The sequence below is a fragment of the Poecilia mexicana genome, unplaced genomic scaffold (genome assembly GCF_051168715.1).
Source record: "Poecilia mexicana isolate PSO_F unplaced genomic scaffold, ASM5116871v1 scaffold_5, whole genome shotgun sequence".
NCBI classification, from domain to species: domain Eukaryota; kingdom Metazoa; phylum Chordata; class Actinopteri; order Cyprinodontiformes; family Poeciliidae; genus Poecilia; species Poecilia mexicana.
Window position 1 is genome coordinate 15,788,704 of NW_028263374.1, and position 24,549 is coordinate 15,813,252.

General features: G+C 39.2%; 3 protein-coding genes across 3 annotated transcripts; 1 reads left to right on the forward strand and 2 right to left on the reverse strand.

The window, feature by feature from the left end:
- Positions 1 to 303: 303 nt before the first annotated feature.
- Positions 304 to 10,938, reverse strand: nckipsd (NCK interacting protein with SH3 domain). Its single transcript, XM_015006709.2, has 13 exons — positions 10,561 to 10,938; positions 8,626 to 8,738; positions 8,349 to 8,553; positions 7,337 to 7,412; positions 6,615 to 7,195; positions 5,423 to 5,593; positions 4,774 to 4,860; positions 4,468 to 4,606; positions 3,431 to 3,511; positions 3,214 to 3,342; positions 3,001 to 3,090; positions 2,745 to 2,917; positions 304 to 1,940 (listed from the first exon to the last, which is right to left on the reverse strand). Exons 1-13 carry the CDS (start codon positions 10,729 to 10,731, stop codon positions 1,716 to 1,718), a joined length of 2,241 nt encoding a protein of 746 aa, XP_014862195.2. The 5' UTR covers positions 10,732 to 10,938; the 3' UTR covers positions 304 to 1,715.
- A 1,018-nt stretch (positions 10,939 to 11,956) lies between these two features.
- ndufaf3 (NADH:ubiquinone oxidoreductase complex assembly factor) lies at positions 11,957 to 14,661 on the forward strand. The gene is made up of 5 exons (XM_015006684.2): positions 11,957 to 12,088; positions 12,828 to 13,023; positions 13,119 to 13,185; positions 13,956 to 14,056; positions 14,187 to 14,661. The coding sequence occupies exons 1-5, from the start codon at positions 12,021 to 12,023 to the stop codon at positions 14,310 to 14,312; spliced, it is 558 nt and encodes a 185-aa protein (XP_014862170.2). The 5' UTR covers positions 11,957 to 12,020; the 3' UTR covers positions 14,313 to 14,661.
- Positions 14,662 to 15,745: 1,084 nt separating this feature from the next.
- On the reverse strand, positions 15,746 to 23,875 carry LOC106918069 (rab GDP dissociation inhibitor beta-like). Its single transcript, XM_014987525.2, has 11 exons — positions 23,834 to 23,875; positions 23,127 to 23,234; positions 20,799 to 20,895; positions 20,582 to 20,716; positions 20,311 to 20,509; positions 20,098 to 20,229; positions 17,893 to 17,992; positions 17,640 to 17,811; positions 17,404 to 17,548; positions 17,269 to 17,323; positions 15,746 to 16,070 (listed from the first exon to the last, which is right to left on the reverse strand). Exons 1-11 carry the CDS (start codon positions 23,873 to 23,875, stop codon positions 15,927 to 15,929), a joined length of 1,329 nt encoding a protein of 442 aa, XP_014843011.2. The 3' UTR covers positions 15,746 to 15,926.
- Positions 23,876 to 24,549: the final 674 nt, after the last annotated feature.

Sequence of the window (24,549 nt, forward strand, 5' to 3'; positions counted from 1 at the left end):
TGTTTATATACAGAGTATTGCGTTATTTTGCCATGCTTTGAACTGTTGTGTTTAATTTTATAGCTTAACTCTTTTGTCAGTTGTTCATTGGGAACAATTGCTCTGTAGTTTAACTTTATTTATTATATTTTATTGAAGGTACAGAGTAAATTCAGTGAGACTGAGTGTGTGGCAAGAGTTGGATAATAAAATAGAAGATGATTTGATACTGAAGTTATTCTGACAGTTTATTAGTAAACCATCTTCATTGTTATTGTTCTATTGTTTGAATTATTTGCTCCTAAACATCACAAAAGACAATAGCACTGTTAAAATATAGCTTTATTAGTTTCATTACACAGCTGCAGCATTTTTGCGGACATTGCCAATCATAAGGGTGTTTATCACTCAAACAAATTTTACACGTATTGTAAACAAATACACCATTAGTCAAAGAAACCAACACTCAGACCACTAGCGGAACAAGTCAGCGTTGGGCCGGTTGGTGGGGCCATTTACCGGGCCCCTAACCAATCACCGGGCCCCTTACGTGGAGTGAAACTGAAACTGTTGGAGGGGGGCGCACTTTCTCTGTCTATAATCACATATTTCAATGACTTGAAACCATTCCTCCCTCCCTGGCACCTCCAGGCCCGGGCCCCCATCCGGCCCGGTTTGGGGGGCAGTAGCCCCCCCAGCCCCCACTATAGCTCCGCGCCTGACTCAGACATGGATTTTAGAGAAAGTGAAGAAGCGTTTCTATTGGAGGAAAACCAACAACAACAATATATGAAAAACAAGGACGTCAGTTACAATGATGTAATAAACAAGGTAAATAACATAAAAACCACAGTGAGATCATAAAAATGCCTTGGATTTGTCTTTAAGCATGATATTTTTTTCAGCAGGAATACAAGATTATAACTGAACAAGTGCATCATACCTCACATACAGCCTCTTTTCAGCACACTATCTAAATATGTGAGGGGTGATTTCCTACGTCTTCCAAGGCTTTGCATTTTAGGAAAACAGAATAATTATTGTAAGATATACAAAAGCCAAATGTAGCAGAAGGAGGCGGATGTAGCAGAGTTCAGAGGAGCAGAAGCAGCCATGAGGTCTGTAGAGATGAGTGTGCTTTGCCTTTCTAAGTCAGGAAGTAAACTTGCTTTAAGTGTAAATATTGAGAGGTTTTATGGCACAAAAAGTCAGGGGTAGAAGTGCAGAAACTATTTAAGAAAATAATACTCTCCGTAACACCCAGTAGTTTGGTCCCTCTACGAAGGGAAGCTCGCAAAAGTTTTTTCTCTGGCACTGAAACAAACTACAGATTTGTCTCTTCATAGTTTCTCTGAAAGCTATTTGGTTTAAGTTAGTTTGGTTAGAATAAGACTCAGCTGTGATTGCAGTAGATTTTATCTGACAAAGCACATACAGTTAGTCCATATGAGACTCTTATTGCTTTTAAATTCACTTCAAGAGCTGCTTGGCAATTACTTTTGGCTAACTGTACTTTATGAGTTTTTAATATTCTCAACATCCTTTAAAACGCTAAAGAATTGTCTATCATTTAAACTAACTAACTGGTGAAATGCAGAAACATGCACAGTGCATCCCCGGAGAGCCTGTTGTTCTTTTCCTCAGCTGGTGCAGAAACCATCAGTCTTCCAGCAAACCCCACCTTCAGCAGACGGGAGCGAAACTACAGCGTGTGAATGTGCACCACACGGATATGGTCAGTTCTGGTTGTCGCAGATCTGTGGGAACTCCTTGAAGATCTGCTGCACAATTAGCTTATCCATCTGTTTCGCCGTGGCGCTCCCTTCGTCCTCTCCAGGGTCTTCCTCCTCCCTGAGAATCCTCTTGAGCGACCCCTGCAGGTCAGAGAGGCGGTGCTGGTGCTCCAGATAGTCCGTGGAGCGCATTATGGAGTGCATGAGGGAGAGGTACTCCATCCGCAGCTTCAGGAGCAGGAAAAGAAACGATTCAGTTCAATTCATTTATTTCAAAGGGACATGCACATTAATAAACAATTTTATTTCCTACTGGGATCAATAAAGTATTTTTTAATTGATTTGAAAACAAATGTTACCATGGAAGTGATAAAATGGAATATATTCGACGCTACTTCATATAGCATGCAAAAAAATTTCAATTAAAGACTTTGTGAGTTTCAGGAATCAACTATTTTACCACCAAATATAAATTACTTTGACATTTTTTTTTACTCAAAACTCTTTTGTTCAAATATTCAAAGATTGAAAAAGAGCTATGTTCAGCAAGACATACTCAACTATTACAAACAAGAGTCATTTCTCTGAATCCTTAAGATGCTGATTAATATTTCTGCATATACAAATTAAAACTGTGAAGAAAACCTTCCACACTTTCCTTTTCCTATTGATCAAGTCTTATTTTTCTCATATTATAACTAATAAAACAGTTGAAATGAAAAATATGCAGCTTCTTTAAATATTTTTGTCTTTTGGCTCCTTTGACCAGGGTGAAAACAGCTCCCTCTAGTGGCTCTTTGTGGTATTGGAATCTTGATGATACTTGAATTGAAGAAATTTCTCACTTAGTTTTTCGTTGATAAAGTTTTTAATTATGTTTTATGTGACACAAATTAAGCATCAAAAAAGCTGAAGTAAAAAGCTGATTTTCCAGCTTCCTCTACAGTTTCCATCAAACAGACAGAACTATAAATATCCAAGAAAACCCTCCTGCCTGCGTCTCAGTGCTGCGTCAGCTGCTGAGAGTCTGACCTTGTCTCCGGGAGACAGGTCAGAAATCTGTCGGACGGCGATGTCTATCATCACCATCATGTCGGTGCGATAGAAGATGTCGGCGGTCTCTCTGCTAGCAAAGACATCCTGCAGGAACTTGAGCACAGAGTGAGGCACAGGCGGCGTGTGTTTGAACATGCACACTGGATCCTCTGCAGAAAACAGGAGATTTCATTTAGAAAAAACACATCAGAGCCCATTAAAGAGTGGGAATCATTACTCTGTGGGATTTCACCTCCTCTGTTCAGAAGCAGCAGCACCTTTTCTGTCAGGGCCTTGACGTTTTTCTGCTTCAGCTCCTGCATTATTGCATTGTTGCTCGGCACTGGTTGACAGAAATATGGGGTTTAAAAAGGTTTTTCTGACCAGAGAACAGGACAACTAAAATATTTCTCAAAAGCAGAGATCAGTAAAGGAGTTGTTTAATATGTGAATCATCTTCTCTGACCCGTGTGGTGCAGGTTGAAGGCCAGCAGAAGGTTCAGGAAGATGTCCGGCAGCTGCTCAGTGGGGTCAGAGGGCAGCCCGTCCTCCACCACACCCAACAGGAAACGAACAAATTCAGCGCTAAGATGCTCTGCAGACACAGAGGTTCCTGTAGCTTCAGTTTGTCCTCGTACCGAGAATCATGTTAAAACATCTCAAAACAAAGAGACGCGTCGTACCGTAGTGGTGATACGGCACCTGCTCTCCCATCGAGAATATCATAGTTAATACCAAAGCTGTGTAGCACATCTTCTGGTGTTCTGGAGGAAAAGCAAAACAAATGCACAACAAAAAGGACAAAATCATGTTAAAAATAATATCAAACAATTATTCTTTGTTTGATAATTATTCAAACAATTTGTTTGTTCAAATTTTCTACATATTTTCAGCAAAATGTTCTGGAGAGGTGAACAAAACCCCCAAAAATAAATAAATAAATCATTCATCAGTTAAACTGGTTTTCTATTTTATTGTACAAAGAGGAGCGTTCTAGAGAGATTTGACTATTGCAAATCTACAAATGCAAATAAAACCATAAAAAATTCATTTAAATATAGCAGCGTGGAAGTGAAAACCCTTAATGTGGTCAGACAAATCTACTTTTAGAAAACAAATGTGGAAGCCTGTCACAAGAAGCAATTAACCACACAATAAATTAAAATGAGTTTGATCATTTCCAGTCTTGCGATTAATATTTTTTGAAGGGCAATTTTGCATATAAAGACTTAATAACGTATTTTATTTATGATTTTGTGCAGTTTTTATGTCCTTTCTATTAATTGTTTCTGACTATTGTGTTTTATTTTAGGTATTTAAAATGTCTTCTAGTTCCTGTGTAGTTTTCTGCACAAACGTTTATTAGTCTTTGAAAAGACAATTTACATTATTATATTGTTATATTAGTTGAGAATAGTCTGATGATGATTAATATATTTTGAAGGGCAATTTTATTTACAGACATCATAATCCATTTAATTTATTTACTGGTTTTGTATGGTTTTTTTTTTTTGTTTGTGTTTTATTTCAAAATGTCTTCCAGCTCCATCTCATCCATATTAGTTGAAAATGGCGTCAAAACGACAATATTATTGTTTATCACAATCATTTCTGGGACGATTTATATCGTCCAGCAAAATGTATTCCAGTGACAGACCTACGGACGTGAAAGCTTCCCACATATGAGGCGATGCACGTTAATATTTGTGATGTTCCTCACCCTGTGTGTCCGTCTGCAGGTCTCTGGCCAGCTCCATGGGCAGGATGGAGTTCAGCAGGGTGGAGATGAGCGCCGCGTCCAGGCTGCACATCGCTCCAAACACTTTGAGCAGCAGCAGCCGCAGAGACACACGGTGCTCCTGCATGAAGCCCAGCAGAGAGAGAGAGTCAAGCTGCACAGGTCAGCCAGGAGACAAGCTGAACACCTCAGCAAGACACATTTACAATATGAAGATCATTGGTGAACACGTGTGATGCTGAAACTGTGACACTGTTTTATAAAACAACACAGTAAGCCACACATTACCATCTGATAATATGAAACCAGCGACAGAACATTCTCGTAGTTGTTGGACTTGCACATCCTCTTACACACTTCTGGATCTGCATCAGTCTGGAAACACAAACAGGCCGAATGAAGAAACACTGAAACAGAGAATAACTTAGAAAACTTAGAGAAACACATTGCAGGATGAAGAGTCCTCTAATAATCCAAACTCAGCTCACAGAGACTCAAACTGATCAGCAGCAGTTCATCTGGCTTTGCTGCTTTTTGTGAGGTCACTTCCAGTCCTGCAGGCAGAGTCCCTGCATGTTTGTGATTTCTACAATCCATATTTATTCAGGCCGAAGATTTACAGATTTATCAGTCAGTGTGTGACCAGAAAACAGAAGTTCACTGAATCTATGGGAGGATTTCAGGATTTAAATACGCAACTGGAAAAAAACAGAAACTGTGAGGAAGAAAGACAAGACAGGATGGATGGATGGATGGATGGATGGATGGATGGATGGATGGATGGATGGATGGATGGATGGATGGATGGATGGATGGATGGATGGATGGATGGATGGATGGATGGATGGATGGACGGACGGAGGGATAGATGGATGGATGGATAGATGGATGGATGGATGCTCTAATGAAGTTGCAGTGTTGTCGTTGTCATGGTTACTAGTATCTTTAGCAGCTCCTCCAGGTAGCAGGCGATGAGGGCGTGGTCCTCATGAAGAGCCCAGCTGCGCTGCTGGGAGTCGTCACGGTGATGGGCGAGGTCACTGAAGATGACCTCCAGACGCTGTTCGTCGTGACACACCTGACCCTGCGGCAGCGCTGCACTCAAGTCCTGCAGACAGTTCAGTTCAGTTCAGTTCAAAAATACATTACTGATCCCAAAGGGAAGCAAAAACCCATCAGTTCTGACAGATAAATTAGCTCCAGTTAGCACCTTAAAACAATAATAGAAATTCAGCAATAGGTAAAATATATGCATGCAGTTCAAATAAACAAGTTTTTTCTTTTATTCAGATTTGTTTTAGTGAACCACTTGGCCACCAGAGGACATATAAGCAGCTGTTAGACACCACTGAGAGATTAAATCTGGATTAATTCAATTTAACTACTGTTGTTATTATTCTTAGGCCTCTGCCATAAAGATTTGTGTTTCCAGCCAACTTGTGAGTTAAGCAAATTTAATTAAAAATGATCACTGATGTAAATGTTGAGCTTTAAATATAAAACCTCACAGGATGTGGTATTTCACTTCTCTTTTTGTGCCTCTGCAACCAGTTTATTTTTATTAGAGGTTTTTTTATCAAACCTGCAGCTGCTGAAAAATGAAAACTGAAGCCCTAAAAACTAAAATAGTTTTAACACACTGATGGCAGATGATGCTATCGTTGTTGCACAGCACTGCGGTGCAGTTTTTAAACCCGTTTTTAAAACTGCTATATAAATAAATGTGACACTGGGTGCTGCAACAAAGTATTAGTCTAAAGGTGTACATATTTATGTAACCAGGCTTTTTAAATTTTTTTATTTTATGTTTCAGTTTGTTTTTCAGTTGAATTGAACAGGTCATAGGTCACCTTAAAGGTCAAATCATTTGTCTTGCTATCACTTAGACAGGGCTGTGGAGACTTTTCATATCCACTGTGTGTGTGTTTAATGTGTGTGTATAATGTGTGTATAATGTGTGTGTTTAATGTGTGTGTGTATAATGTGTGTGTATAATGTGTGTGTTAATTGTCATTCCCATCTGGGCCCCCTGACTCTAAACGTCTGTCTCCGCCTCTGTCTGTAACTCTAGACTCTGAACAGGCTTCAGGAATGCTGGAGCCGCAAGACGCAGTGAAAACAAGCCTGACCTTGCTCTCCACCAGCGACAGGAGAACCCGCTCCAGAGCGGCGGCCGCCTGCGGCAGGGCGGTCTGCAGGTGGCCCACCACCACCCCCACCGCCACCCGCGACAGCTCGAAGCTCAGCCCCGTGTTCTTCCGCACCAGCTCGATCAGTTCGGCGCCGATCGTCATGGGAACCGGCTCGGAGGCCGAGGGGCTGCCAGGAGGGCTCTCGGCCACAGACGGGGGGGCCACGGGCCATTCGGGCCCCGCCGTGTCCGCCACGGAGAGCTGGGCGGGGGCGGCGTTGGGGTGGGCGGGCTCGGAGAACTGCGGGAGCTGCGGGAGCTGCGGAGGCTGCGGCGCCGGGCTTTTCTTCACGGGAGCCGGCACGGGAGGAGAGTCAGACTGCTGGACGTCCGAGGGTGGGACGGGGGGCTTGACGCGAGACGGCACGGGAGGAGGAGGGGTGCTGGCGGCGCTGGGCAGGCTGATGTCAGAGGTGGCCAGGGAGGAGCGGGAGGCGGACTCTGTGGAGGTGGTGCTGATGGTGAGGGAGGGAGCGGGTGACGCGGGAAGGGAGGACACCCTGGAGGGGACCTCCGGCTCTGCAGAGAGGGACAGGAATCCGGTTACAGAGGAGCTGAGCGGCGCTGACCTGACTAAGAATAGAGCGTGGTGCAGGACGCATCAGCAAAAACACGCTGCCGGAGTTCACAGCCAACAGGTGGAGGAACTGAGGGCCTAACCTGGACGCCGGTTGTTTCTCTGCTTCTCAGGCGGAGGGGGAGTAATCGGAGCGGCGCGCCGGGGCTGAGGCGGCACCTGCACAGAGGAAAACAAACCGGGCCGAGTTAGCAGAACCCTGATGCCTCATTACAGACACAAACATGATTCATGGGGACTTTTATAAGAGTAAAATTAAAATCGCTTCATTTTCAACATACCTGTAAATTACTTTCTACGCTTTTTTAAATTCATAAACTAGAGTACCTACAACAAACATTACAGACAAACAAAAAGCAAAAAGAGGTTTTAATCTACAAAATAAATAACTGGATAACAGGACAAATAACAAAATAACACAAATAAAATAACCAAACAAAGGAGGTTAAATTAAAATGGATACATTCAAATAAAGACAAAACATAATCAACTGGAAATGGTTTAACTGTGGATTAGGATAAACTTTTATTTCTACACTCCAGCCATAAAATATTAAAACATCTTTTATTTAAATAGGTTGGAGACGAGCCTCTTCAACCAGCAGAATGACCTTTGCACAGAGCTGAGATCTTTTATTAAAAATGAGTGAGACAAACCCAAAATGTAACATTTGTTCCAAAAAAAGCAATGGAAAGCTACTTATTTTAATGCAGGGTTTCCCCCAGTGTATTATAAGCCTGGTAGGCCACCAGGCTTTAATTGTGCTCCCACCAGGCTAAGCATTGCTTATTTATTTAAGTTTTTTTTTTTTTTAATTTAAGACGTTATTGTTGGTGTTCAGGTATGAATCTCCCAATTTTTCATTAAAATAATTATCAAGTTGATATTTTCAAACTTTAAAAATTTAACTCAAAAACATGACAGGCTGCTGGATGAATGACTGCTCTAGCACCCAACCATCGTTCTTAGCAGGTTTTCTGGGGGAAACCTTGTAATGCAATTAATTATAAAACAGTTTCCTGTTTTGAATAAAGCTCCAAAAACAGATGAATGACATTCTGAGCCGTGCAGCTGTGTGTGCAGAGAGCGTGTTACCTGGTAGAGGCCCGGCTCCGCCTGCATGCTGTCCATGCTCCCTGACAGCGGCACGCTTCCCTGTCTGCCGTAGTTCTGGTTCAGGCCGTTGGGAGGAGGAGGCGTTTGGCTCAGGGATATTTCACTGTTGGAAGCAGGAAGTCTGTGTCCGGTGGAGGAGGAACTTCGCCGAGCCAGGGTCTCCTTTCTGTGGTGGATCAGCTTTCTGCATCACAGCAAAACAACTATTTAATTGACAGAACATAATGCAGAATTGCTGCGTTATGTTCTATCTTACTGTAGAACATCTCGCTGCTCCAGATTGTATTTGCCCCCGTTCTTCAAGGCCACATTGTGGATGCCTTCGATCGCTCGGTCAATGGACTGCAGAACCTCATCTTGCTCCGGAGCCTGGTAGAAAAAACCCCCCAAACAACAACAAAGGTGAAATATTCATTAGTATGGCAGCATTCATAGCTATTAAACTTTAAGCTTAACAGGACATGGCCTGGGGACATATGTGGCTGTAGGCGGAAACAAAATGGGCCAGTTATGTAACAACAACAGCCTTTTTACAAACACATTCCTTAGAAATTCTTCATTGGGATTTCAAGTGATGGGTAAACGTAGCGTTGTCTGTGTGAAAGGGAAGAAAAATATTTATGCAAACAAAAATCTGAAATGTGTGGCAGGCATTTGTATTCAGCCTCTTTATTTAGACGCAGTGGACCCGCAGTATTCACAGGGTTCAGGATCCACAGCCAGAGTTTGGTAGTAACTAGTCACATGCATTTGAGTAGCTTTTTGGAAAAAATGTACTTTTAGGACTATTTTTACTAAGCTGTTCTATTACTCATGTAATTTTATTACAAAGTATTTCTACTGTTACTTGAGTGAAATTTCTGGACTCTATCCACTGTGACACTTCACTGAATGAAGAACAAACTTGCTTTAACCAAAACAATCACCAGACACACACCTGCAGCTTTTCTTAAAGTTTCATTAGTTTTATACTGAAAGAAACTAATTTGTTATTTGGTACTTATGTTATATGAATTGTTTTTATTTTAGTCCTTAAAATATCGAAACTTCCTCATGCCTTAACAAAATCAAATGATTGATGTTTTGATCAGTTACTCAGTACTTAAATAGCCTTTTTACCAATTTTTTTTAACTGTTGAGTAAATTTTTAAAACTTTAATTTGAATAAAAACATGTTGAAATACTCAAGTACAATTTTACCAGTTTTGCAAATCTAGAAACTGAAATGTTTGCTTACTCTTCCTTGGAAAATAACTTAGGTTCAGTCTGATAGTAAAATGTAATCATATATTTTCAATTCTTGTCACAGATTCTGTATTTAATTCTGAACATACTTACATCTCTGAGCAGGTTCCTCCTTGACAACAGCATGATGCTGCCACTACCATGTTTCACAGTTAAAGGTGTGTTCATGGTGATATGACATTAGTTTTCAACCACAAAAAGTCTAAGTTTGGTCTTAGCAGGGCAACTGACAAGACTGAATTTTATTTAGCAGTATCAGAGTACAAAATGCACACCACACTTTTTGGATTATCATAATTTCCCCTCAAATTCACAATAATACAAAACACTGTGGTGTTTTATCAGATAAAACCACTATAAAGTACAATAAGGGGTGCGTTTGTATCCTGACTGAATTGCAGGGCTCTATAAGTACAGTCAGGCCTGCTCAAAAAACCTCAGATTCAGGCGTTTCAAGTTTAGGAGAGGGACGGCATGGGTCTCCTGCCAGCTCATGCATCCAAAACAGCATGCAAGCTCCGACTAGTTAGTCTGCATCCAAGGACAAGCTCCTCATTACTGTACCCATGTGGGTGTGACTGGGAGAAACAGAGAAATGCAGCATGAATCATGGATTATCTAGAAGTTAGCAGAAAGCAGTTTCCTGCAGCTGATCGTGTCTTTATTGTTTGATTTTCCTTTTTGCCTTCCCATCAGTATTCAACTCCACTTCTATCCCATCCTCTCTGCAGCTGCAGTGCAGAAAGATGAAGGAAAGTCTCTGCATGATGCAACATTTCCTATAATTTATGATTTATTCAGCAGGCATACACCACTGAATATGTCTCTCTCGATTCCATTGATTCAGCCTTTTTAATAGCCAAGCGCATCAAGAGGCTGAGAGCTTGGTGTTCAGACAGAGGGGGAGAAACGTGGAAACAAACGTTTTTTCATCAGTCTGGTGTACCTGCAGTTTTTCGATGTAAGAGGCCGGGATGTAGCCGGTTTCCCCTGAGCTGCACCGGGACCCCAGCCACCAGTGTTTGTTGCTCCTCTCCAGGATTAGAAAGGTCTCCCCGGCCGCGAAGTGCAGCGAGTTGGGCTCGGACGATCGGAAGGCGTACAGAGACCGGTACATGTTTCAGAAATACTTTGACAAACCGAAAACGGGTCGGGGAAAAAAAGCCGAGAAAAAGTGTAGAGTCCAAGCGGAAGGATCTGCTCAGCTGGAGGGATTTAAAGAGCCTATGAAGGCATGGCTACAGTGAATGGCTGATGTCTATTTACAAAGCAGCTAAGATCATCTGACCCCTGTCATACTACTAAATGCCCACGAGGGGCGCTGTTACATCCTGAACGCACCCACCAGGCATTTTTATCGATATCAGAACTCTTGGTGGATTTTACTCGATAATCAATGTATTATAAAATTATTACATAATTGATTTACATAAACAACTATACTATTATTATTAGAAATTATTATTAAGACTTAAAAAAAGAAATCTCAGCTTTTACAAAAATATACATTCTTACTAACTTTTAGTTAGATGCAGCTAATTTACCTACTGTAAAAATATTAAGCATAAACATAGATTTATTTGGTCCTGTATAATAATATTCACCCAAAATAATATAAAATATTTGAATCATTGTGTATAATGTTGGATGTAATGTTTAATGCTAAATGGTGTGTCAATAATAATTTACCAAATAAATGCAACAAAAGGAATAATAAAAAAGGTTTTTGTAATGAAACCGTATGTTTTGCATTGAATAGTATTAGATTTCACAGAAAATTATAGAAGGGATTGTAAGAAGTAAGGATTGGCTCCTTTATTTCAAATTTCAACATTGTAAATAAATAACATTGTTAAAAGTGATACCATACATTAAACTTCTGAATGTGCCATAACAGCAAATTCTAAAAAATACTATTTAATATTTAATTACAAAAACTTAATTTTAGGTCTGTTATTTTAACCTTCTGTGATCAGCACAGCCTAAAATATTTAACTGAAAAATATTTATTTTGTTTGAATGTTTTTATTTTTTGATTATGTTATTTCATCTAAGTCTTTAAAATAAAAAAAATGTAGACATAACCTTACATATTCGTCTGTCTGTGGAAATAGTTTTGAAATATTAAATCAGATATATGACCATATTCACTTTACGTTTACCTTTACTTGAGTACAGTTTTTGGTTACTCTGGTCACCTCTGGCTTTAACTAATTATTTAGTTGCCCCAGTTGCCCCAGTATTGTAAAACTGTTACCTTCTCTGTCGGTGGATTTGAGTAAAATTAGTTCAAACCTCCTCAACCAACGTGGGACAAAATATTGTTCGACTTTTCGACGCACGACTGTTCAGTGAGAATGTGGTGTTACAGCGTATTCCGTCCCCCTGCGTGTCACCGGCTGAAACATGGCCGCCAGGTTCCTCCTTCAGAGGGGACTTCTGTTCTCCTCCAGATCTGTACCCGTTTTCTCCAGGTATGTTTCATTAAAATCCCTGAATATTTAACTCTTAAACAACAAATTATGGACGAATATGTTCGCTCTTTATTGTCTCATTTCTCTAAGAAGGTAGGACACTTTAATGCCATGGTTGCAGTTACGAAAGAGTCCCTGTCGTTTTTTATATAGTTCTGTTTTTAAAGTAACTGCTGTATTGATTCGCTTTTATTTTCACTAAGACTTTCAGCCTAGATTTAATACTATGCTATGCCTAGTTTAAATAACAAAATCACAGTTTACAATTGTTAAACAAAACAAAACCTTCTCTGTCGCTTAGCAAATAAACAGGCTTACAAAAAAAAATCTGCCTCTTATAATTGATTATAAAGAATACGAGTATTTGGCAAATGTATTTACGCTTGTGCATGTCTTGTTCAAAAACTGGCCTACAACATTTGGGTGTCAGTGGGTTGCTGTTCGCTCTTTGCCTCTTGAATGGGGCCATTTGTCAGACCTGCAGCGCATTCTGTTATTTAAAAATTAACATGATGGAGGAAAGTATAAAGACTAATTCATAGCATCTCAGTTTTTTTTAAGCAATTATTGCATTGCGTCACTGAAAGTATGGTTTTACTTTAATTGCAGTGTTCACATTCAACCAGGAATAATATGTAATTTGATTTAGGTATTTCTCTGGCCTATATAAGAATTTAAAAGAAAACAGAATATGGCAAAAATACAACCCTAATTTCAATTCTCTTGTCTTTGATTGCAGCCCATTTCTCTGCCGAGCTCACAGATTAGGGCCAAGTGATGATGAGATGTACCAGCGGACCACCGTGTCCATCATGAAGACGGAGGCCCACAATGGGATCCTGATACACAGCTACAGTCCTATGGGATTCAACATCGATGGTAACCGGGTGTTTGGGCCCTGCGCTGTGATGCCTCCTGCCGTCCTCCAGTGGAATGTGAGATCACAATCCAAACAGTCCCCACACGGCTTATTGTGTTTTTCTTTACAGGTGAGTGTGTTCTAAGTTGGAAAAAATGTGTCTGTCTGCAGGTTGGAAGTTCTGAAGACATCACAGAAGAAAGCATCTCTCTCTTCCACATGCTTGAACCACCTATAGGTACGACTTAGAACCACAAGATCACATAAGAAAAACAAGATTTTCCAAATACCTGAAGCGTTTTGATTTACTGAGTGTAAAATATCTAAAATTTAGCTTTCTTTGGTTGTTTGTTTATGATGTGGTTCCTCTAGCAGGAGTCATACAATTTGACAAAATGTATTCGTCATGGGTAGGATGGACAATAAATAAACATCACTGTAGACATCTGATCAGTATCATCTAATAGAATATTTAATACCAGTATATAGAATATTAATTTATCCTTGATATAGAACTGCACAGCATTCTGGGAAATGTAGGCAAAAGAAAGGTTTTAGCTCCTCAACCTCTCATGACCAGCTAGCAGGGTTGGTGGAATCAACTAACTAACTCACTCTGTGGTCACCTAGCAACAACCCATTGAGGAACTTGTGGTTACCTAGCAACAACCTGCTGAGTTGCACAACATCAGTTTAATGTTTCACTTCTGCTACATTTAAGTAGCTTTATTCTACATTTAATACTTTAAAGGAGTGGTTGCAGGTGTGAATAATTTTTACATTTCCACAATTGGAAATTTTCTGTTTCTGGGTGTTTGTATATATTTTTTGCTTTTGCATAATTGGAATATCAGTACAGGAATCAGCTGTAAAGCATCTTTAGCAGATGTGACATAATTTGTGAAGACCAATGCATATTTCTTTCTTGTTAATGTCCATTTATATTTTTTTCCTAAGGCATATAGTATTTAGGATGATTTACTTTTTTTTTTTTCTCTGCTGCTTCAGAGATTCTTGTGCTGGGTACAGGGTCAAAGGTCGAACGAATTAACCCCTCGGTCCTTGCACTCTTGAAGCGGAAACGCATCGCTTTGGAGGTGCAGGACACGGTAAAGATCACTCAATCTCTCTACGATAGATTAAAATAGAAAAAAAGATTTTACTTCAATAAATGTGTTAAAATATATTTTTCTAAAATGCCCATTTGTAAATTTTAATAATTTTATTGCTCTTTTGCAGCCGAATGCCTGTGCAACATTCAACTTTCTGAACAGTGAGCGGCGGCTGGTGGCCGCTGGTCTGATTCCTCCCTCTTACAGCAGAGCCCTAGAAGTGAAACAGGATGAAAGTGGGGACTCAAAGTGAGAGTGTAGATGGCCATTTACAGATGAGGTTCACATTCAAGTGGGAGGATCGTCCTTCTTCTGCAAAGAGGCTTCAGAGTAAAATAGCAAACTGATCCAGCTACTGTGTTTCTGCAAACATCGGGGTAAATGCAGATTGAAGCAGGCTCAGTCTCAGGCATTTTTATCAAAGCTGTGAGCCACTTTGAGAAAAGTTGAAACAAAGTTGAGGCGAGTTTTCAGTGTCACATTGTGGTTTAAAAGTAAATACAACTTTCTGTCATAAATGAACAAGTTCAGTTGAGTAAATCTGTGTTCTGCTGTATAAAGTCGTTGTATAGACTGGTTATAAATACATTTGTTAAATACCACGGTTTGAGTTATTTATTATACTCAGTTTTTCCATTATTTGTGTACTGAAAACATTTCAACATTTGTCATTTCAGTCTGCACAGCAGCATCTACAAAATAAAACGAGCTTGTTTGTGGCGGCTGTCCTCCTTCTGGATAAGCCTCTTTGCTCTGTGCGTCCAGCAGCTCTGCAGCAGACAAGTTGCCTGTGCAGCATATGATATAATTCACTGGCTTTGTCCTTCTCACTCATAAGCCCCCAGCAGAGAGGAGGATCCACAAATCCCCTGCATGTTCGATTCATCTCTAATCAGCTGCTGCGACGCAACATGTCCAAAGTCAGTCTCAGCGATTAAACCCATGTCATTCAGATTCAGTCTGCAGCTGAGCTACTTTTACCTGAGACAAAATGCCCACATCACTGGGTGTTTTCAGAGTGAGCTTCAGTTAATGACACAGAGAACTATTTTATTGGTATTCTAAATAATATTCACACCTCTCTCCAGGGATTTAACAAAATCTCTGCCTATTAAAGCATAAACAATTAAATGTGTACGACCGCATGTTAGGGTCACTGTAGAAGGAGGAGTACATTTATGCCAAAAATTTCAGGAATTTTTTAAAAGAAAAAAACAATTAAACTTTTGAGTTTGAAAAGTTAGTTTTCTTGGAAAAAAATTCTGAAATTTTGAGATTATTATCTGAAATTTTTGAGAGAAAAAACTTGGACATTTCCGAGTTTTAAAAGTAGCAAATTAGCTAGGAAAAAAAATCTTAAATCTTAAAAATCTTAAAATTTGCTAAAGTCGAAATGTTCAACTTTTGAAACTCAAATTTCCAAGTTTTTTTTCCTCAAACATTTCTGAGATTAATCTCAAAATCTCTTGAGTTTTTTCTAGCAAATTTTTGACTCTTCAAACTCAAAAATTTCTTTGTTTTTCTAGAAAACTTCTCAGATTAATATAAAAATTTCAGAGATTTTTGGCAAAAATCTGCTGCTATTTTCCGCCCGTCTACAATGGCCCTTATATGCGTATCAAAATTATAAATATAAGAACTACACAAAATAACACACACAAAAATCACACAGGGGAGCTAGAGGGCTCAAAAATTACACCGTTTCATGCAAGCTTTCTCAATCAGAACCAATTATAACAAAAGGAGAAAAGGGGATTTCCAACATTTACATATCAGTCACAGTTCACTATATAACTACAGAGCTGCTTCACGGCTGTGTGTGGAAGCCATCTTGTCTGTTCAAGCGTTCCAGGTGGGCAAGGCTCTCTCAGTCGTCGTCGGAGTTGTGGGACAGATTGCGAGGTTTTCCGAAGCAGAGCTCTGCTCCGGTGATCCGCCGGTACATGTCCTTGATGTCCTCACACTCTGAGTCAAAGTGGTTTGTTGCATCATAAGACCGGGACACAAATATCTAACACAGCAGAGAGAGGTGGGAGGGAAGTGATAAAAAAACAGATGCTCTTCAGTTGTAAAAAATATATTTTTTGTAGCTTTCAGATCAGAAGTGTACATACATCCATAAGCATGAATCTTTGAATAAATTTGGGCCTTTAGTGGGGTTTTTTCACCCATTCTTTTTACAGAATAAATATACATAGCTGCACAAGTCATGATTTATTGTGGATGTTGAATACATACAGGCTGAAATATATACATAGATCTCCACTAATATTTGGTTGAATGTTGTAGAGAAACCACAAACTTTTGTAGCTATGAATCAGGTTTTGGATTGACCTTTGACCTGCCTTACCAGAAGTTCATTTAACTTCTGGTATGAACTTGGCTTTTGAACACAGACTGTATGTACACATTCAATAGGATGAAGGTTAGAGTCCATGTGAATGTTAGTGCTGAATCCATCCGTTCTACAGAGTCAGTATTACAGGCACACGGTGCCGTCTTCTAGCATAATTAAGTAACTATGTTACCTTTAGTTGTTATAAAAATGCTGTATATGTCAAATATAACTAAAATGAAATTGGGCCTCTGTCTCTTTAAAAACTCCTGAAACTCCACCTTCAGGAAGTCATTGCGACATTACTCCTCTATTAGCCCTATAGGAATGTTTTTAACACTGAGCAGTAGCCGTATAATGAGATGCTCAGTTGCACCAGGTGTTTGCTAATTGCTGCTGGCTAGTCTGAAGGAGCCAGGCAGCTCTGAGGAGGAGCTTCAGGGTCTTTTTTTGTTTGTTTTGCTCCCATGGTTTCTGTTACATTTTAAAAAAATTTGGTGAAATAATGAAAAAGGTTGAAATATATAATAAATACATCCCCGCTAATATTTTGGGCTATGTCTAGGTTCTTCAGCTTGACCTGAAATCAACAGTTTGATGGTTTCTGGTTGGACACAGTCGAGTCCCAGCAGGACAACGATCCCAGTCACACATCAATGGAAACAACAGGCTGATATTAAGTTTGTAGAATGACCCTGACCTCAAATCGATTATACAAATCAATTATACAAATTTGTGTTTTTCATAATTTATTTCAGTTGTTTGTTGTTCAAGATATGATATAAGTCACTGAGAGCCCAAAATGAATTAGACATCCATGCTGATGACTGGTGTATGTAAAACTGTGACTGCCTCTGGTGGCTCCTCTCTTTACCTGACTCTTTCGTCCGTCCTCATTTGGAACCAGCACGTTGGTGACGGAGACAAACCTAGAATTATTAAAGTCATGCGAAAAACATTACAATAAAGTACTGAAACAGACCTGAGCACAGAAAGACACGTCACTAACTTCTGCATGATGGGTTCCAGGAGCTCCAGGGCCGGCTCCACTTCTTTCTCTGGATTGTTGGTCTCTACAGTCGTGCTCACCGTGGCGATGTACATCCCGTCCGAGGCCAAACTGTGACTGTAGGACACTACACATATGTAAACGTCTGCGTGGACGAAACAGAAACATTCATGCAGAGTGGTGAGAGTTTATTAGTGACAGTCAGTAGGGATGAGAAATGTTATCGTTTTTTTTACCTGACTTTCTGTTAAGCTCTGCCTGAGGGATGATGATCTGACAGGAGCTGGCCTCATGGGTGTTTTTAACCGGATGATTTAATAAGCAGATAACCCTTACGACACGTCCCATTTTCCTGACCCGGTTAGGAACGTAGCTGGGATCACAGATTAACTGCTTACAGTGGAAAACCTGTGAGAAACAAAAGGAAAAGCTTGTATCATTTAGAACATTTCAACTAAAGTTTCCCCTACGGTCCAACGTCTGCTCCACCTTCCCATCCGATTTGACAGCTTTCACTTTGCCGTTGTCCATGACAATTTCATCCACTGGTTTGTTCAGCAGGAAGGTTCCTCCGTACTCTGCACTCAGTCTGATAAACACACAAAGATAGGAAAAATGTAAAGTCACTTTAATCCAGCAAAGACATGTCAGGTGGAATATAACACCCTGCAGCGGAAATCCACACACACAACAAAACCTTTACATATCAGTCCAGAAATTATGTGTAATAAAGTGAAATGGAACAAAAAATAAGTATTAAACACAAGATTTAAAAAAGATACCAAAGTACTTAAAGCACAATTTAATGACGCATCATTTCAAACTAATGTCAATGGGTTAGTTCTTTGTTTTGGCCAATAAAATGGTTACCGAGATTTTACACAGGAAGGTAAAAGCAAAGGGCTCTTTAAAGACTTTTACACTTTAATATTGAAAAATCTAATGACAACATTGGTTACAGGCATGTTATTAAACTACTGGATGCTCAAGTGAGCTGTGCTGGATGTGTGACCTAAAGGAAATCAGCTGCAGCCAAATCTGCCTCATAAGATCAGAGGAACTAAAGAATAATCTGAAGGATTGTCAAAGAGTCACAGATTAAAATTCAGAAAGATCTCAAATGAGTGCAAATAATTTTTTTGGTGAAAATAATAAGTAAACAGACGAGGAAAAACCTTGTTGAAGCTGGTTTAGGGTTTGCTGCTGAGATCTGAACAAGCCAATACAATACTAGGAGAATATGGTCTGTTCAGATGAGCACAAAACTGAACTCTATGATGCTGCAGAACCATGTTTGGAGATGAACTGGTGCTGCACTTAGACCCAGTAACACCGGACCAACAGGAAACATCATGGCTGCTTTTTCAGAATAAGGTACAGACAGACTCCTTTCAATAGAAGGGAAAGTTGATGGAGAAATGCAGATTAGAGTTTGATTAGATTTAACTATCTGGGATTTCTCAGCAACACAAGGATCCCAAACAGAAAGCTGAGCAAATTCAATACCTGACCAATGCTTGGCACTAGTTTCTTCACATAGATCTTCATTACCATCAAAGACTTTTCTATGAAGTACTAAATACATTTTAGTAAGTTTCCTTAGTACTTTTATTGTGTCATTCAACTTTATTACACATTTAACTTCTGACCTACTTTGTTTTGATTTCTTTCAAGTTCACTTGAGTTTGACACAAACATCTGGAGAAAGTTTCATAGAAATAAATCTACAATAAAAACATTTTACTTGTTTCAAGCTTTTTTCCCCCCTGCAACATAGCCAAAAATTCAACACTAAAATCTTAATCAAGAATTTCAGAAAATGCCACGTTCCAGAAAACCCATTTAGGAAAGCTCAAACTAACAACAATGTTTCTTAAAACGCCACCTTAACGTTGCGATTGAGACGCGGTGAGATTCAAACAAATGACTGGTAACAGTGTTAACAGCTGCACTGTGCAGTCAGGCAGTGATTTATTTCTGAAATGTTGTGATATTTAGTTTGACCAAACTTTGTTCTTTTTTCAAATTTTGTTTTACTTTCATTAGTCCAATTAGACTCTGACTTTGCCTTTTGGCTCCATCTTGTGAATTTGTGAACGTTCAAGAAAAGCTGTCAGCTCTGCATGACGGGAATGAGACTGAAATATTTTTCAGAAATCGCTCAGAGATAAATTTCAGTTGTTTTTTTGTTTTTATTTAACCCTTTCATGCATGAATTATGATCCTTTGTGTCAGGATTTTCCCCCAATTTTTTTTTTATTTTCTTAAGGCATAAAAAAAGGTAGAAAAAAATTTATAAAGAAAATTTTTTATTTAGCTGATCAATTGTAATTTTCTCTAAATACAAAGTAGTATTGTTCTTTAGGGGTTATCTGATGTCACAATATGTTTTGTTTCTTTTTTACCTGCAAGAGTCGTCTACAGTAGAAGGAGGGACTGGGTCGGTTGGCATGCTTTTTTGTCTGTCGGCCATATTGGATTTAACTAAAATAACTTCTTGCATTTGCAGCTGTTGGCCAGTAGTTGATAGTGTATTTTATGATGCATGAAGGGCCACTTCAGTGGTCTGTGTCCATTTATAACATAAAAATCCACAAGAAGCACAATAAGATGGCTTTTAGACAGCTGTCCACTGTAGTGACCACCATGCATGAAAGGGTTAAATACAACAAGTAGAAACTGTCTGCGTCTCACCGGGCGAAACCCTGCGGTAGCTCGCCGAGGCCGTACAGCGGGTACAGGTACGGACTGCTGTTGTGGCGGGACAAAGACTCGCAGTACCGCCTGATCCGGTTGATGGTTTCCAAACAGGGCTGATCCAGGTAGCTGCAGAGCAGTAAACCACATGTAGGCATCTGACCAGGACATCTGAAACATCTGGGATCACTAGCTCGCATCTTGACTGACCTCTCGCTGGAGTGTAAGGCTATGGCGTGACCTGTGACCTCTATGACGTCCTGTCCCAGGTCAAAGCGGCTGAACAGCTCTCGCGTGGTCGTTTTCTCAGGATCCACGTCCTGGTGAGTGCGAGGGTTTCTCGTGTCAAAGTTCAGGACAAAGTGCAGCATCTTCTTGAACCTCCTCTTGTCAAACATGCCCATCAGATCTGAAAATGTTGTAAAATCATAAAATACGTTTCTGCCTGTAGAAGTGGATTAGAAATGCTGATCTATGTCACCTGAGCTCTGTGCATCCTCCTCTGTGGCAGGGACTTTGTGCACTTTGCCTGCTTTGAACACATAACTCCCTTCAACAACTTTGAAGTCCAGATAACGAGTCACCTCAGTGTGTACCAATATCTTTACCAGCTGGCCTGAAGCAAACACACATCAGCTGATTGTGAGATAAACCTAAAACAAGAAGCTCACTAGTAGGATGAGCTACACAAAACTCACCAGTGGCAAGAAAAAACTTGGGAACGAGATCCACGTTCCACTCTTTCCCTCGTCGGATCGATTTAGGAGGGCCTGGAACCTTAAACCGCCTGTACAGCTGCGAACAAGATGAGCATTTAATACCAGCAACAAAGTGTAGAGATAAAGATGCAAGTCTACCGGGCCAAGGCAGGTGTGGATTCATGGTGGCAAGACAAAATCTTCACAAAACATCTCAGAATGGAGATGTTACACAAAAATGTTGAGAAAAACCAAAACGCAATAATTATTCCCACTGCTACTAAAATATTATAACATTTCCAGTATTAAAGTTATACCAGTATTTTTAACATTCGTTAATTGTTCTTTTATTTATTTATTTATTTATTTTTTACTAATTTTGCGCTTCAAACTAAGCAAAAATATATAGTGAATATTTGGATTTTCAAGTGTTTTTGCAGAAATCCATTCCAATTTTGGTCTTTGTGGATTAATACATCTGAGTTGTTCAGTTAGTTGGGCTATCTGCTCAAGTAGCCAGGGTAGTTTTAAAACAGTGCTGGTTTGATAAGCAATGTGGATCTCATAAACTAAACATTTAACGTTCAAAAACTGGCATAAAATAATACTTTTTTAAAGGTACATCAATTTTAGGAAAGAGGTTTATAGCATAATTTAGATTCATAATGTGTAAAATAATCTTGAAATAAATAAGGGATTAATAATTTCCAAACTGTTTTGGGGCCAGGAGCAGCACCAGAAACAGCACTAATTAAAGAACTGAGCGCCTTACTGCGCTCCGAAATGCAGTTTTTAACTCATTCAGCTGATCGGGTCAAAGGTCAAGCACCATCTCCGTCACTTTTTGCTGGTTCTGGTTCTTTCTGTGTCTCAGTCTGAGGGCCAGAACCTCGTTGTCCCGCTTGCCTTCCAGGGAAGGAGCTTGATGAAGCGAAGCGTCGATCAACCAATCAAAAGCAAATTTGGGAGCCGCGTCACGCTAAGCAGTAAGGGAAACAGATTCTGTTGTAATTCCTGGAGAAATTTTGTCTCTAACATGTAACTGTTTTAATAAGTAAAAAAGTAATCTCACAATGGTTTACTCATTATTTAATAATTAAAGTTAACTACTCATGGCTAACTGAGTCTGTTGAATCTCTTAAATAAGGTTCTCATCAAAAAGAAACTCAAACAGCTACAGACCAGCATTTGAACAACACTATTTGCTGGTCTTTTGAGATGGGATGAAGAGCTGCTCTCACTAAATCTGTCACGTTTACTTTGGAGGTTCTGGTGAGAAGGAGCGAAAGTGATTCAAATGTCAAAGTAGTTATGTTCTCTGCACTTCAGCGGCATTCCTTTAAAAAGAATCAAAGATATGTCAAGAGACAACTGCTACATCTGTTTTTCACATGCACATGTTTCCAAACAGCTGCAAACAATGAGAAAATATATGAAACTCATTTAAGCCAGCTGACTGGTAGTGCTCAGAGACAGAAAATACTCCAAACAGTACACTGTAAAACATATGAGGGTGGTTTAACTTAAAAGTGAAAGTCCATCTGCTGTTTTGGTTTTAACTCAGAAATTAAAGTTCATAAAAGAGAAAAGTTGTCTAAACATTGTTTTTAAGTTAATTAATCTTGAATTGTGTTTTAACTTAAATGTTGAAATTTCAACCAAATAATTATTTCACAAAATGCAAGAAAAAACTGCCCTCACGTAGTTAAAGAGCACAGATTTCTCTATTATTTTCACTCATAATATCAAGTTAAAATAACTATTTATTTTACTTTAGAATAATTTAAGTTCTTGTTTCAAATTGCATGAACAACATTTTGATCTGATCATGAATTTTACTAAACATCAAAATTATTTTTACTCAAAAACATTTAATGTGAACAAAACATTATCCCCAAGATTGCATTAAAATAAACATTTGCCTTAATAAAACACCAGAATCAGATCAATGTAACGCACTTCCATCTCAGGATACAAAAACAAGCCGCTAAGCATTATGTCTCTTTTCTTTTTCTTCTTTCAGTTTTTTTAAGCGCTAACCTAAAAACTCTTGTTTATTCAACTCTTTGAGGTTTTACAAAATTAATATAAAGTTAACACGACTGTGAGTTTATCTTTCACAAACTCAAACATTTAGGTTCAAAATCTAAAACTCGCTAAATTTATTAGACTTAAAGAGCAGAAGACAGTAGACAAACTAAATGTGGTTCAAATGTTTTACAATGTAGAAGAAACCTGCTCTCTCAAATGCCACTTTTTTTCCCTTTTCTTTTTTATTTTTGAAACTATAACTTTTTAAAACCTTGGAGTGTTTTGGACTGAACAGACCTCCTCGAGGGGAGAAATGGAAGCACTTTCTCCTCCATGGTAAGAGTTCTTGTCAATGTGAAGGACCTTTTTCCCACTCAGAGACATTAGGCCAGATAGGACACATTCCTGAAAGCAGGAAGAGGGGACAAGAGAGGAAGTGGGTCAAATGCTGTTGGAATCAGCAGTTATCAGTTTGTGTAAAGGCAGATCAGCTTTAATGCCATGATGTCACTCAATAAATCCCCTTCGATAGCCAGAAGGAGCTCAGTAGGATGACAGTCCAGGAAACTGAAAAATGTCCAAGCATTTCTAGAAACATGTTAACTTTTAACTCTACTGGTAAAAGTTGAAGACAACAAATCATTCAGTGTGTTTTAAAGTGTTGGATGCAAATATCTACAACTCAGTTTTGATTTGACCTTGGAGTGATTGCTGTCATAGAGATTAGAAACAACTCTACAGACAGCAGTCTTTCTAGGACTGGAAGTCATTGTGCTGCTTCTGTTTTCAGAAAATAATTCTTGCATTGGCAAGTTTTTGTTGTTACTTATTTGTTAAACAGATAATATTATCTGGCCTGAACACTTCAAGCTTTTCAATCACCATATCTGCAAATTTCTGAGGTTCCCATGCATCAAGACTGTGAGTTTCTGACAGAAAAACATTCATTCCCCCACACTGCAGGCTGATTATTTTATGAAAAAAAACATAATGTCTTTTCTTACCTTAATTCCAGTTCCAAGCACTATCACATCATACTCCTGCATCCTGATTTCGTCTCTGATTCAATCCCAGCTGCTTCCCCTTGCATGCAGTTTCTAATGTCTGTGCAGAGAAACAGGTGACACGGCGGTCTGTGAGAGTAATTGCTTTGCACTAATCCTCTTATGATGGGCACATATATGCATACTGGTGTCTCTGGGTGTATGACTGAATAAGACTGAACCTAAGAGGTCACGTTTCACACTCACCCACTGCAGATTAGGGTATTACATTTAATTAGTGCTATAAGTGAATGAAACAATTAATGATACATTTGAATAGTTTCAGTGTGTTTAAATATGTTATTTAATATTCTCTAATATTATATTTTAAAACTTCATGTTTTCAGTAACATATTTATCAGTAAGTACCAGGGGTGCAACTACATTCTTTCTGAGGTGTATGCGAACCCCAATAACATAAACTTGTATAACTCATCTTTAATTAAAGTGTCAATAATAATAAATGTACATATATGTGAATAAATTGCTGCTACAGGGCAATTAAAAGAAAATGAAACAAAAAACAGGGCAATATTTCATCACTAAACTGTTAGCCTGTGTCTAGAGCCGCCGATGGGCTGCAGGTCTGAGGCGTTTTCTTAGCATGTTTTCTATCATTCTTGTAGCTTGATAGGAAGCCTGATCCAAACTGGCCACCCACATTAATAAAATGGTGA

Coding starts and splice junctions, on each gene's coding strand:
- nckipsd (XM_015006709.2), bottom strand. CDS start 10,731: ATGTACCGGTCTCTGTACGCCTTCCGATCGTCCGAGCCCAACTCGCTG. Junction 8,554..8,625: donor GAGCAGCGAGATGTTCTACA/GTAAGATAGAAC, acceptor GCTGTGATGCAG/AAAGCTGATCCACCACAGAA. Junction 1,941..2,744: donor ACCTGTCTCCCGGAGACAAG/GTCAGACTCTCA, acceptor CTGCTCCTGAAG/CTGCGGATGGAGTACCTCTC.
- LOC106918069 (XM_014987525.2), bottom strand. CDS start 23,875: ATGCAGGAGTATGATGTGATAGTGCTTGGAACTGGAATTAAG. Junction 20,717..20,798: donor CAAGTTTTTTCTTGCCACTG/GTGAGTTTTGTG, acceptor TGTTTGCTTCAG/GCCAGCTGGTAAAGATATTG. Junction 20,510..20,581: donor GGAGGATGCACAGAGCTCAG/GTGACATAGATC, acceptor CAACATTTTCAG/ATCTGATGGGCATGTTTGAC.
- ndufaf3 (XM_015006684.2), top strand. CDS start 12,021: ATGGCCGCCAGGTTCCTCCTTCAGAGGGGACTTCTGTTCTCCTCCAGA. Junction 12,089..12,827: donor TCTGTACCCGTTTTCTCCAG/GTATGTTTCATT, acceptor CTTTGATTGCAG/CCCATTTCTCTGCCGAGCTC. Junction 13,186..13,955: donor CATGCTTGAACCACCTATAG/GTACGACTTAGA, acceptor CTGCTGCTTCAG/AGATTCTTGTGCTGGGTACA.